This window comes from Physeter macrocephalus, chromosome 6, assembly GCF_002837175.3.
Source record: "Physeter macrocephalus isolate SW-GA chromosome 6, ASM283717v5, whole genome shotgun sequence".
NCBI lineage: Eukaryota > Metazoa > Chordata > Mammalia > Artiodactyla > Physeteridae > Physeter > Physeter macrocephalus.
The window spans coordinates 12,034,746-12,049,883 of record NC_041219.1 but is presented as its reverse complement, the minus strand read 5'-3'; the positions used below and the strand labels follow the sequence as shown (position 1 = coordinate 12,049,883).

The 15,138-nt window shown below is 34.1% G+C and overlaps 1 protein-coding gene across 2 annotated transcripts in view; it reads right to left on the bottom strand.

The window, feature by feature from the left end:
* ZDHHC17 (zinc finger DHHC-type palmitoyltransferase 17) overlaps positions 1–15,138 on the bottom strand; it is a 103,417-nt gene that overhangs the window by 55,209 nt on the left and 33,070 nt on the right. For both annotated transcript variants that reach the window (XM_024122914.3, XM_024122915.3), the window contains exons 2-5: positions 14,402–14,505; positions 8,867–8,989; positions 1,404–1,481; positions 666–810 (exon numbers count right to left, since the gene is read on the bottom strand). In XM_024122914.3, the coding sequence (XP_023978682.1) occupies positions 666–810; positions 1,404–1,481; positions 8,867–8,989; positions 14,402–14,505 (450 nt within the window). The remainder of the gene's footprint in view (positions 1–665; positions 811–1,403; positions 1,482–8,866; positions 8,990–14,401; positions 14,506–15,138) is intronic.

Here is a 15,138-nt window from a genome sequence, read left to right as displayed (position 1 = left end):
ATCCTTAGCTATAAAACTAATGTTTAAGTACAACCAGAGAAAACTCATGAAAGAAAAACTGAGTGACATTACTTTTAACAAAATACATCTGTTATTGAAACAAATGAAAATCATGGTACACAGAAACTGATAATATTTAATATGATTATAGTCACTACATATTCAGGAGAAATCAGGAAGAGTCACTTAAATCATGAGAATTTTTCTGACATGTAAGAAGCAGTATCTTATATAGCAGAAACAGAGAAAATGACTTAAGGAATGTATCCCCCTGGAGAGGGACTTAATACAGAAAATAACCAGTAATATGTTCAAAAAAGTTTAAATGAATTCAGATGATATATTCAAAAGACGTAATTAAGGGAAAAAAATAGATACTTAAATTTTCTCCCTTACTTTCTGAAATTCATCTCTGTCACTACTGGAAATTAAAAAAAACCCCACCTTAATGGATCATTATCTGGATCATAACTGGTTTTCATATTTTTATGTTAACTACATTAAACAACTCAATATCAAACTAACTATATATTTATTCTCTTATCCATCAGAAAGTACTATTTAAATATCACTAGACTGTTACACTTGTTAACACCAATGATATTAGGTATTTAAACCATGAAGAACATCTGATTAAAATCTACCCCATTGTGACTTTTTTTTACCTGTCCTTTTGCTATGAGATAAGCAACAATTGAGGTATGTCCAAACTGGGCAGCCAGATGAATACAGCTACATCCTTCTCCGTCAATTAATGAAGGATCTGCACCATATTTCATTAGTTGCACGACCATAGATAGATGGCCTTGTCTAAAACGTAAAAGAATGAACACTTAAATATATAAAGTTATTTCAAACAAGAAACGCTGGAAAGATCTTTTTTAAAAAAATAGGGTAATGGTGGAAAAGATTACACAAATCTTATTTTATGTTATTTTAAAATAGGTATATGTCAAGTCACATTTAGGATTTTATGTTCTTAAGTCTTAACTGGTATAAACGGTCTTTGAAAACTTATAGATATTCATAACTTCTTTAAATATGTAATAAATAGTTACTATATTCTATTAATCCTATTCCAATATGACATTAATTGTCCCATGAACTAGATACTTCTTTCATTGTAAACATACGTAGGCTGCATAAGTATTCCAAAATTTAACCCCATCTTACAATTAACTGGATTAATATCAGCATGGTTAATTCCTTAAGGACACTTTGGACAATAAACTTTGCTTTCAATGCAGGTAACACTGGACAGCAATATGTTAGCACATTATTGATATTAATTACTGGCATAACAAGTTCTCCCATTCATTTCCGCATATTTTTTTTAAAGTTACTTAGTTATAGACTGCTAAAGGAACCAAAGGGAAAAAAAAAATCCAGAATTAAATTTAAACCTTGTGGCCCAGTGCAATGGAGTTGAATTTAGGTCTCCTCCAAGTTGATCCACAATAGCACCTTTCGAAATATAGTATCTATAAGACAAAATTTTAAATAATTAAGACAACTTTCATTTTCAATTTTAAGAAACTGTATGAAAAATAAGGAAATAAATGTTTTTCATTTTAGATCTCATGCTAGTTTATGCCTTTGACAATAAACAAACTTTTGTGAGTTTTGAAAATATATTAGGAGAATTTTACATCAAACATATCACTCTTTTGTTCCAGAAGTAAAAGAAAAGTAATTTTTTTAAATTACAATAAAGAATAGCAAAGCCAAATAACAATCATATAAAAAAGAAGGCAGTCAGAGAACCACAAAGATTTGGATCCTACAGTAGCATCAGGTAGAATTTTGGAATTACAACAGCTGTAGAGCAGGCCAGACACATAGCCTACCATGGGTAGAAGCTCAGCTTTTTAAGCTCAGCTTTACTTTCCTCACAAGATTACTGTAGATTAAATCAAACAACATATGTGAAAGAGTTTTATACATTGTAAAGTATAATATAAAGGTTCTTTATGATGCCTTATTTGTTATGCTTTTAAAGCTGTGTTGCTTTACAAAGAAAGAGCAACCTCATTTCCTACTATATTCATGTCATAACATCTTGATATTCTCTGAAATGAACAGGACCTAGCTGTTTATATAATGCTTGTTTTGGAACTGATCAATGCAATGAATCTTGAATACAAATGATTTCAAGGCATTTGATGGCAAATGTTTGACATATGTATATTATTGAGGTTCTTAAACCGCTCTAAGTGATTACAGCTTTAGATCACTAATGCATTCACTCTTAACGCTCATAGTTCCAAACATTTAATATATTCAATACTTAAAAGCTTGATTCAGATATTTTCTGTTTTATACATTTAAGTTGGTGCTTTTAAAGCATTATGCAATGAAGGGCCCAATACCACTCTATCATACAGTTTGAAGTGACTTAAAATATTTCTAGACTAAAATATTTCCAGTCCAAAATATCAGACAGTCTGAACACAAACATTCAAATGCTCCTAAACTGTTTCTTAAGGCACCCAGTAGACATTAATGCAATAATTGAAAATGATTTTTTGAGCCCAAAGAGAAGTACAGCACAGCCAAAGAACAGCTTTGATAGGAAATATTTTCTTTAAAATTCCAACTAGAAAGTTTTTTTAAGCAATTTTATTACCTTCTCTAAAGTTAATATATGTGTTCCTGAGACGTATTTTTACTCACATTTCAAATCCTTGCTAGGACTATGGAAATGAATATTTCCAAACTAGTTCTAAAGTACAACTTTTTTTTAACAAGGATAGGGGAATTTTTTTTTTCTGCATGATAAAGAAGAGTAACTTCTATCACCTTTTCATTGTAAACCTCTGGAAGAAAAATACTATATTTTTATAACATGTTATTTTTTGTAGCTTTAAGACCCTAGTTCAAACTACAAAATTCTGAGAAGACTGTATAATTCTTATTTTTAAACTCAAGCCTCTTTGAGAAGAGAATATCAATGAACAAGAGATAGCAACAAATACTTGAAAGATGAAAAGCAACGAGCTAAAAACCAAATGTCTCCAGAGGAGAACACCAATGAGAAGCAAACCAGAATATGTTATAAAACCCTAGAAAGGCTAAGGGATTAAAGGCAATAGTCACCTCAAAAGAAAGTAATAAGAAGCTGGACTGTAAACAGAAACACTGGTTCAAAGTCAATATAAGCTGCTGAAAAACTGTCGTGTTCTAACTTATATTCTCACTGAAAGTGAGTGTTTATTTAGCATCACAATAGCATTTTAGTGACATGGAAGCAATCAAGCAGCTGACAAAGCTAGACTAGTTTTCTTTGTGCACTGTAATCTTAAAATGTGACTACTTAAATTTTTAATATTATTATAGTGATAATTCAAACTCTTCTATTAAAGTTCAGATTCATTCTAGTGTCTCTAAACTCCTCATGCTCCTGTGGATTTTAACATTCAACCATTCAGTATTTGCCAAAAGGTGTATTCAGTGCATCATTCCAGAGAAATTTAAGACTCAAGGAATTACATCACAGAAATATATGGGACACTGAAAATGTAGCAATGAAAGTTTACATGCTAAAGAGACATTTGGGAGGTTCCTAAGTCCCACAACTTCCAATCTGCTTTGTTATGTCTCTCCTAAATATGAATGGTCAAACATGACCAGATAGCTAAGGAAAGCTTCAAACATGGAAGGAGACCAAAATAAACAGAAGAAGCCCAAAATAGACAATATAGAGAGAAGAAGAACTTAAAAAACTAAAGTTATAATAAATAGCCTCCAAAAAATAAGAGAAGATAATATACTCATGACATAAGAACAAAACATTTTTTAAGTGGGGTGGGAGGTAGAGATCAAGAGAGAATGCTTCAAATTGAAAACGCTATAGATAAAATTAGAAATTCAAAAGAAGGATCAGAAGATAAATTAAGAACATCTCCCTAAAGCACAATAGCTATAAAAGGACCATATCAATGCACAATAATGTAAACTTTCACAAAGTGGGGAATAAAGAATAAAAACTTATATGTCGCCAGGGAAGGAGAATAAGCCACACACACACTGTGCTCTCAGAAATTATAAGCTACACATTTTTTAACAAAGCCCCATATTCGCTAACAACACCTTGACTTGAAATCAAACTGAAATCAGAGACTACAAGCATTATTAGCTGTTGTTAACAAAGAATCTTGAAGTAACAGGAGACTGCTGAAGACCAAAGCCTGCACTAATCCTTATTTCATTATATCAGGGTAAAATCTAAGAAATAGTTAAAAGACTTCCACTTGAAAACACTAGGAATATAAGAAATCCAGGCCAGGTGAAGGTCTCCTCCTTTCCAAATTATACTTACTTTAATATCTTACCAGCATGAAAAGTGACCCAACTAACTTTGTTTGAAGCAAGCTCCTATAATACATCCTGATGGAACATAACTGTTAGAAGGGACACTTCTCCATGGGTCTTTGGTGGCTCCCATATGTCTTGCTGAGTATATGAGAAGACTGCAAGGTCCTGACCACTCTTTACACAAGCCATTTCTCAGAGTTCTGTTTGCATCAAGCAACCTTGAGAGATGAGGTAATGTCTCCCTCTGGGACAAAGAGTGACCTTGCTTCCCATGTATTATAAAAGCAATGAATATCCACTGTGTGTGCAGCATCGACCATATCAAGCCACTCCCATAGGACCTAGGGAGCTATGCAAATATGATGTTCATGCTATTTGCTGTGCTATGAATAATAAAGTCCTTGGTCTCTACCTGAGTCATGTATCTTCTGCCAGCATCCACGAAATAGTAATATGCTGTAGCTTCTAAGAAGGGTGTAATTCTAGACTGAAAAGTAAAAAATTAATCTTGAGGCTATAAATACCAGTTACTATAGAAAACTGCATTTACTCACCATTATGTTTGTTTTAGGAAAGTAACTTGCTAAACTATGAATTGTAAGAAATTAAGTTTACCCCCGATTGGGAGATTGTGACTGACATATATACACTACTATGTACAAAATAGGTAACTAATGAGAACATGCTGTATAGCACAGGGAACTCTACTCAATGCTCTGTGGTGACCTAAATGGGAAGGAAATCCAAAAAAGAGGGGATATATGTATACATAAGGCTGATTCACTTCACTGTAAGGCAGAAACTAACACAACGTTGTAAAGCAACTATGCCCCAATTAAAAAAAAAGAAAGAAATTAAGTTTACCCCTCTGAAGACATAATATACACAGACACTGTAGTTATTAACCCACTCTATAGTTAGTGACTTTATTCTGTAACCTCACTTGCCCATAAGGTGGAACAATCCATAAGGAAGGCAACATCAAGACTTTTTGTCTGTATTTCTCATTTTAGAGTTTCTTATTTATTTTTAAACACAAGACAAATGTGAATTTTTTGATCAACAGAATGAGATCAAGTATATCTCAACTATAACACTTGAAGCAAAAAAATAATAAAGTAATGCTTTAAAATTTTGAGAAAATTAAGCTTAATCTAGAAGTCTACGCTCAGCCAAACAACCAATAAGGTTTGAGGGCAGAAGAGATAGTAACTTCAAAAGATTTACCTCCCAAGCACTCTTTCTCTCTCAGAAAGTTATCGAAAAAGGTGCTCGACTAAAACCAGAGAGTAAACCAACAGAGAGAAAAAGCTGAGATCCAGGAAACTGAAACCAACACTGGAGCAAAGGGATTTCCCAGAATGACTGCAAAGGTAAGACAATTGTGCGTAGCTCTCAAGAGCAAACAGTCTGGGCTGGAACAGAAAGATGGAGAAATTCAGGAATGATTTCATCCTCCCTACTCCACCAAAAGAGGAACCAATAAATTATTTGATACTGTTTGCATACACAGGTGGGTTTTACAGTTCTGTCTATGAGTATGAGAACAATTAGTTCCAATATACATAAAGTTAAACAAGTGAAAAAAGAAAGCAACTATTACTTCTGACAAAAATAAAAATTCTACAGGAAAATAACAGATATCATAGAACACTTCTGGGCTTATCAGTGAGAATTTACATATGCACAACAATTTAAACTTTGCATAGTAATTTAACTAAAACTATAATAGAGGACAGAGGAAGAAGTATTAGTGGTGAGGTGTTCTAGGACATCCAGTTATCCCAAAACAAAAAGTCAAAATATAATAACTGACAAATCAAGAAACAGCACAAAAATGGCAATATTTATTAAAATTCAAAATTCATCCTCCTTACTTTCCTTCTCCTAAGAATTCTACAGATATATAAGAACATAAGCAAAATGGTATGTGAACAAGGTATTATTTACAACACTGTATAAAATAGTAAAAACACCAGAATCAATCTAAATGTTCACCAATAGGTAAACCATTAAATAAACTAAGTCCATACAATTAAACATTATACAGTTTTTTAAAAAGAATGATGTAGCTCTAGTTGCACTGATATGAAAAAATTTGAAGATAAATTAAATGAAAAGAGCAGAAAGCATTTGCTATCATTTGTGTAAAGAAAATAACTTTCTAGATAAAAGTAACAACATAAAAATGTAATATACAAGAGTAAGTACTGAAAGAAACAGCTAAAGTACTGAAGATAGTTACTTCTGAGGTACAGGACCCAGGGGGTGAGGGGGGGGGGAACTGCTGTTTCCACTGTAAGCCTTTAAGTACTATATGATTTTTTAAATTGTTTATGTACTGTTTTGATTAAAGTAACAGTAATTTTAAAAAATACAGATACTACAGAAGGCTAGATAATTTGAACCAACCCTCCAATTAAAGAAAACTAAAAAGAAGCTCAACAAAATAAAGAAATATTTCCTAAAAGCAAATATTTCCTAAGAAGATTATGAGCATTTACCTGGCTAAAATTCAGGAGATTAAAACTGGGAGAAATTAGAAAACTGCTTGGGCACCATCTACCCTAGAGACAATTTGCTGATACAAATTGAAGAAGAGTTGGCCTAGAGGCAAGCTAAGAAGCAGACAAAAGCAAAATAAGGGCTGGGACCCCAAAAAGCTGCACTGTAGGAGTAATTAAGAACCAGAAGTAAACCTGGCTCTAGCATGGTCTTCAGCCACCTGAGTGATCCAGAAAATCTAAAGCCTTAAATTAAAGTTGGGCTTAGCAGAAACAAATGGTATCTTCTCATTTAGGCCTCAAATTATTCAACAAATAAGTTTTCAAGTATGTCTATTATACATTCGAAGATAGTCAGGCACACAAAGGAATAATATAACAGATACAGACCCACACAGATTCCCAATGCTATCTTCTCAGACACAGATTATATAATAACTATATTTTCAAGTATATAAGACAAGATGGAAAAGTACAGCAACAAATGAATCAAATAATGCAAGTTTTAAAAAAAGTTAAAATTCTAGAACTAAAAAATAAACAAAATTGGAACTCATTGAATAGATTTAACAGCAGATTACACATAGAGAATAAATGAACTGGAAGATAAGTCAGAAGAAGTTTCCAGAATGAAGCAGAGAAAAAAAGGAGAGTACACGCTGAAGAGAGGATAAGAGACACAGCATACAATAAAAAGGTCAAATACACATTTAACTGGCGTTCCAGGAGAGCAAAAAGAGAATGGGGCAGAAGCAATGTTTGAAGAAATAATGGCTGAGATTTTCCAGAACTGATGAAAACATTAATCCACAGAATCAAGAATTTCTTGCAATCTTATTCAGGGTAAATAAAAGAAATCCACACCTAGAAACATCATCATGAAAATGCAGAAAACTAGAAACAAAGAAAAAACATCTTAAAAGCGGCCAGAAAAATGAAAGAAAGAAAGAAAAGCCTTTAAAAGTGTAATACTTAGACTGACTTCTCAATAGTAACAGAAGTCAAAAAAACAGTGGGATGATATTCTCAATGGGTAAAAAACAAAAATAAAATTAAAAGAGCTGCCAACCTAGATTTCTATACCATGTGAAAATTTCCTTCACAAATGAAGATGAAATAAAAACATTTTCTGACAAACAAAAACGGAATTTAGACATCAAGAGACCCATACTGCAGGCAGAGGAAAGGTTAGTAATACAAGAAGGGAAAAAAGGAGCAAATAAAATGGAAATATGCTCTTCAGAACAAAGTGATTCATGGATTTCAATGCTTTAGTTATTACTTGCTTAATCTTTCTTTAGTACTCTAAGGGCAAATTCTTTTACCTGATATTAACATCCTATTTGTCTCTAGACTCTGTATGCTGTACTTAAAAGGCACACCTGCAAGCAGTTCATTTCAGATTCATGTCTCTATCTAAAAATCTTATATCCAAATTGCCAGAAACTATTTTAGCCAGATTTACTAAGACTTCCTTATCATCCTGACTCCTGCTTATCTAACCACCTCTTATTATTACTGAACAAGCAGATGAACAGTAAGTAATAAAAATAATTTATACTGAGTATATAAAGTATTGTTCATTTATGCTGGTGTGAAATTAGTTTATTATTACCTGCTATTATTAACTCCTCTCTTTCCTTTAGTAGCTTTTACCCATAGAATTCATATTTAGAATGTAAACTACAAGTTAGACTGCCTGAGTTAAAGTCTAGACTCCAACCTTTATCAGTTGTATGTCACTGGTAGCATATTTAACCACTTTATGCTTCAGTTTCCACATCATTAGGACAGCAGTAAAAATTGTTATTTTTCACACAGGGTTACTTCAAGAATTAAGATTTAAGGAAATATACATGGAAAAGCACTCAGCATAGTATCTGTCACATAATAAGCATTCGATATATGTTAAAAACAATTTTTTTCAGGAAAAAAGTACACAGAATCTACATTTTAAAAGCTATGAATTTTAGAAATGATATATTTTATAATTATTTCTAATAATTTTATAGTAATAACTAATTACTTAAAAATATAGAAATGCTTACTTGACTAAATCTATTCTGTTATTGATGGCAGCCCAGTGGAGGAGTGTAACATTTTCTTTGTCTGGTTGCCGTACATCATAACCTGCTTCCACCAATTCTTGGCAGCGTTCATATATTCCATATCTTGAAAAGAAAGAAAACGTGCAATTGTTACCACTATTTGAAAAGAAATTTAAAGCTGAAAATAGCATTTCCAGAAGAAACTAATGCTCCATTTTGAAACCTGGAAATTAAAATGGCTTTCTCAATATAAAATGTTACTTTAAAGATATCAATATTCCAACAGCTTTTATTACTAACCCATTTTATAATTAAAAATTTTTCATCTGTAAGAATGCAATAACTCATAAAGTGGAAGAGAAAAGGATAACATAAATAAAATGTCTCAGTTATTTGTTTTTCTTAATATCACCACTTATTCTACAAAACACTTAAGGCAGCTTATAAAAATAAATACAGCTATGTTAAAAAATATTAAATCATAAAGAAGCAGTAACAAAGAGTTTATCAATGATTTAGAAGAGCATTGAGAAAAAAGGATGTCTTACAACCTCAGGATTCTTTATTTACAAATTTAGCCTCAAAATTCCTAAGGCAAGTAAGAAAGGAAGTGTAGGGGTGGGAGCAGGGCAGGTGCAGGAGGAGTCCTGTACGTTCAAGCCAATGAGACATAAGAGAAAGTCTACTGGGAGAATTCGAGGAAAGACGTTCACATTAAATAAAGAAGAAAGGTGCACGCAGACACCTTGACCTTTTCCTCCCTTTCTGTTTTTGGTCATTCTGTGGCAGCATATATATTTTTTAAAACTTTGTATTATGGAAATTTTCAAGCATAAGCAAAAATAAAAAGAACAGTACAACAAACTACTAAGAATCCATCATGGAGCCTCAAAAACCATCAACTTTATCCTAAACAAAATACTGGCTCCTTGGAAATACGAGACACAAAAATTAAATGAGCTTTGACTATATTTGTAATTTCTTAAAGTGGTCTCCAAAATGGGGAGATATACCACAGGGTGAGGTTGGGGGAAAGGTGGCCTAATAAAGGAACATTAGAAGCAAATATTAAAACTGTATTCGTGTCTTAGCTAATAGAGAAAGAAATTAAGCTGCACTAATATTTAATACAGCCTTCACTGCTTCAATGCTGCCCTACAATGGCTCTGTACTACATGTGTACACGTGTACACGTGTACACACACACACACGCACGCACAAGGTACATCAACCTAAGGGAAGGGCAAGAGTTCCACAATTCACAGGAGATGATAGAAGTTCCTTCAGCTCTTTGTTCTTTTTCAGAAAATTGTTTACATGTGCCCAGTTAAGTGAACTAGGCATATTACCTTAAAGAGCAGAATCTACCTCACACTTTGAATGAGATAAGTGATGATAAAAATCTTTTTAATTATACTAAGAATCGCTGGTTACTTTTCTAACATTTAAAAGTGAGTATGCATTTTCCTTTTAACAAAAAAGACAAGTGTTTCAAATCTGCTGGCTTTTTTGGGGACCGGGGCACAGGCAGCAATGGCAAAGAACTGTGACTGGTATGCTATCAACCATATACAGTTGACCCTTGGACAACATGGGGGTTACGGACGCCAACCCTCCCACAGTCAAAAATCCACATATAACTTTATGGCTGGCCCTCCATATCTGCAGTTCCGCATCTGTGGATTAGACCAACTGCAGACTGTTTAATACTGTAGTATGTATTTGTTGAAAAAATTCGCATTTAAGTGTATCCAAGCTGTTCAAACTTGTGTTGTTCAGTGGTCCACTGTATTCTTAAGAAAGGTAAAGACAGTGAGTCTGCTCCCCTTCAAGGCAAAGAGGGTATTTCAGACACAGTGAGAAACTTAACTACTTTCATTTCAGAAAAACACCTACTATAAAGAGAATATTTTTTAAAAATTGTATGTTTGGAAATGTTTCTATCATTATCTAATAGTTTCTGAAAGATCTTATACAACAACTGTAAAAACATTCTTATGTGGGCACACTAAAAATTTTTGAAACAATTTTCTAACATGTGTGAACCCATTTGCTGTAATTACAAAAATGTCAAAACCTCATTAGTTTGCAAGAACTATGATCAGAAAATGTACATTTACAAGGTAAAGTTTAGTTAAATCTTTACTTAGTGAATAGTACTGAAAAGTAATTAATGTAACTTAATAAATGCAGCATATGTTGTAATTCTTCTATTAGGGAATCATGTATCTTTGTGAGATTTATCTTTTTTCAGCCAAAAAATCATGAAAACAAAGTATCTAAATAAAATAAATTTAGGATCAGATTTCCATGTCACTGTAATATAAAATATTAAACTATCTAAAATAATAATGAGAAAGCATATTTAATTATACTACTCTCACTGTAAATAAGGTTAATTAATGAAAGACGTTAAAGTAAGACCTAAAGAAATATACACCCCAATTCCCCCAAAATTATCTGCAAATTTAATGAAATTCTAATTAAAACCCCAAATGAATATCTCATGAATTTCCCAAGTAGAACCCTAAAATTCATTTGTGAGAGTAAAAGACCAAGAATAGCTGAGACAATTTTGAAGACTAAGAAATAATTAAAACAATGTGGTACTATACAAGATTAAACAAATGGAAGAAAAAAAGAGTATTTAGAAATGGACTGCAGAGTGACGTCAGCATCATGGTGGAAGAAGACATTCATAGTTTCGTCCCCCCTCCAACAATAATAATTCAGCCTCTATCCACGGACCTCTGTGGGCACTATGGGATCCAGCACTGTCGGCCAAGAGAGCTGGGAGAGTCTCACCCACCCATGCATTGGGTACCAGGCATATAGACCTATTCCTAGCTGTGGACCCTACAGCGGCCCACAAACTGGCTCCAGCCCCTCTCAGCCACCATTTGGGAGCCCCAGTCAACACTGGCTTTCACAGTCACCACAGATGACAGAGCCTTTGTAGAAGTGCAGGTTTCCAGAGAAGTTCCAGCACACTGTTACAGGAAAAAAAATATGAGTTTGGATACACTGAAGAGGAGTACTGAATCATGAGCTGCATGACTAGGGGTGGGAAGGGGCTGTGAGGGTGGCAGATGGGACTCTTGGAGGACATTAAAGGGACACAGATCTCACTAACTTCTTTGCAGACTCCATCAAAATACATAAAGAACTTTTACAAACTAATTATAGAATGACAAAAGAACTCAAAATAGGTATATTTAAAATGGTTAATTCACACAGGAAGAAACCCAAATGGCCAAGAAAATAGAAAATATATTCAATATCATTTGTAATCAAAGAAAGGCCAGTCATAAGAGAGAAAAACCATTTCACAGCTATCAAACTGACAATGACTAGTAAGTGTGACAAAACTAGAACTGAGCAAAAATGCAGTGGAAAAAGAACTCATTTCCTGCAGATAGGGGTATAAATTGGCACAGCCACTTTGGAAAACCATTTGGCAAGAACTGGTAAAGCTGAAAAAGAACACACACTGAACAAGCCAGAAGCTCCACTTGAGTTGTCTACCCTAGAACTTTTGTTTATGTGCACAGGGGAACAGGTAGTAAGATATTCACTTATGCGATGCTTGAAGTAATGAAATAGTAGAAACGATTTAAAGTGTACCTCGATAAGGAACGATAGAATACTACAAAGCAGTTAAACAGGACAGATTAGGTCCTTATTTACCAACACTGATAAATCACAAAAGCTACATAGTTTTTTTGTTTGTTTTTAAAAAGCAAACTGCAAAAGGATATGTAGTGTAGAATACAACTTATGTAAATTTTAAGCATACATTATAATAGCATATATTTGTTTACAGATGTTTGTAGACATGTACAAGAATGTTCATGAGAATGATTCACAGCAATTTCGAGAGGCTTCCTCAAGGAGATAAGGAAAAGAGCATGCTGAGCAACCTGCAGCAATTACAGCAAAATGTTAGCATCTGCTTAATCTGACAGTTATATTCTTCTCTATACTTATCTGTAGGATTGAAATGTTTTAAAATTTAAATAAATGTTTTAAAAGGTAGAAATTACAGACAGCACACATAGATACTTTTCAAGAAAAAGCATAGTTAGAAGGGTATTTGAGGAATAAAGAAAGGTGGTTGTTTTTTTTCTTAACATGAAAGATGCTGCAGTGTATTTGCTGATGGAAATCATGCATTAGGGTGAGACAGATTAATGACAAAGGAGAGAAAGAATATGTTAATAGGAGTAAAGTCTCAAAAGGAAAAATGAATGTAGAGCAGTATAATTTGTTTGCTAAATACAGGTGGTACAATGTGCTTTGATTTTTGACTACATACAACATTCAGGAAAGTAGGGTGACAGTGGACTAAGGACTTCCAAAAATTTGCCTCTCCACAAAAGTAATGAAAAAACTGGCAGTATCAACTTTTTCAGAACTCTGGAAAAGTTAACAAAAGGCTTTCAGCAATCCAAGGGATCTTTAGTCAAGAAAAACAGCTGAATTTCAGGAAGAACAGAGGACTTTGTGGTGTTTTAAAATACCACAGTCCCATCCTCTGCTCCCCAGCAGCCTTGAAAAATAAGTTGTATTCCTGGTACTGAAAGCAGAGTGAGCAGAATAGGAATGGAGTTCCTTCAAAGCCTCATTCTCAAAGAGGAGTCATTATTTCACCTATATGGTGGTTCCCTGGAAGAGTCTACTTGAAAGGTTTATCTATTAGACCTCACCCAAACTCATTAAAACCTCCTTTCTGGGATGTTTGTCAAATGTTTTAATGTAACAGTTGTTTGAGAGGATGGAAAGCAGTTGGGACAAACAACAGACAAATCAAAAAGCTTAAGCAAAAACTGAGGAATGAGATATCCACAGGGGCTTGAAAAGCTCAGACATATTCCTGGGAAGCTAGAAGGCCATGCACATGTTCAACAAAGATTGGAGAAGGCCCTAAGCTCTCACTTCTGATTGACCTTGAGGTTCTTCGCAAGCAGAAAGTGAAGGCTAAGGCAGAGCTGTAAGCTGCCTGGCTGAGTGCTGAGTGTCTCAACTTGCACTTGCACAAACAGTTCCTCGACAAAGATCAAGACTTAGTGGTTCTAGGGATTTAAGAAGTCTCTGACCACTAACTAACCAAACAGAGACTTCAGTGGCCACACATGACAAAGATACAGACTTTATAGAATTAGTTCAGAAATGTTACAAACAACAACAAACCCTGGAGAACCTGATAACCAGAACTGCCATGCTACATTATTTGAACAGTCCAGCTTTCAACAAAATTTACAAGACATGCAGAAGAGCAAAAAAGTATAACCCATGGGGAGCAGGGGGGAGCAATTAATAGAAACTGTCCCTGAAGAATCCCAGACATTGGACTTACTAGACAAAGACTTTAAATCAGCTATTTTAAATCTGCACAAAGAACTAAAGGAAAGTATGAAAACAATGTCTCACCAAGTACAGAATTATCAAATAGAGAATATCAAAAAGAGAAAGAAATGTATATTTCACTTAAAATACAGATGTCAAAGAAAAAAACAACTGCAACAAAAAACTTACTGTGTAGCCTTAACTATGTCCCACGTGCTGTAATCATCAATATGAGTTTTCCGTCCGAGGGGTTCACCATATCCATGGCTATAATGGCTTTGAGGTTTGATTTCCTGTTGAAGAAAAAAAATTACACAGAGATAAGAATTGAGAAATGAAGTATGAAAATATTTCAGTATTTTACTATCGCTTTTGTGCTCTTTGAAGAATGTTTGTTATTTAAAAGATTAAGTTTAACCTTATGCTGAAGTCTGTATTCTTTGGAGAAAAAGCATGTTCAAACAGATCTACCCCTTATACACACTCTCAAAACAAAAAGCTGCAAAACTGTAAATGAGTGACAAATCAGTAACTGAAATTCATCTTTAGCGCCACAGAACTCTACTTCTTCATCAAATCAACTCTCAATTCTCTCAGACCAATTCTACTATTCCAGCATAACACCCTAGCTCTAACACTCTACTTCAAAACTTTCATCACGTGCCAAATAAAAACTAAGGTCCTAAAAAAGGAACCCAGGGATATTATTCTATTATTCTCAGATATCACCTTTTCTTATACTCCTTCATGCTGAGGGCTTGTTAAGGCATCTACTATTAGGTGAATAAAGAACAATAGGGCATGGGGCTTCCCTGGTGGCGCAGTGGTTGCGCGTCCGCCTGCCGATGCAGGGGAACCGGGTTCGCGCCCCGGTCTGGGAGGATCCCACATGCCGCGGAGCGGCTGGGCCCGTGAGCCATGGCCGC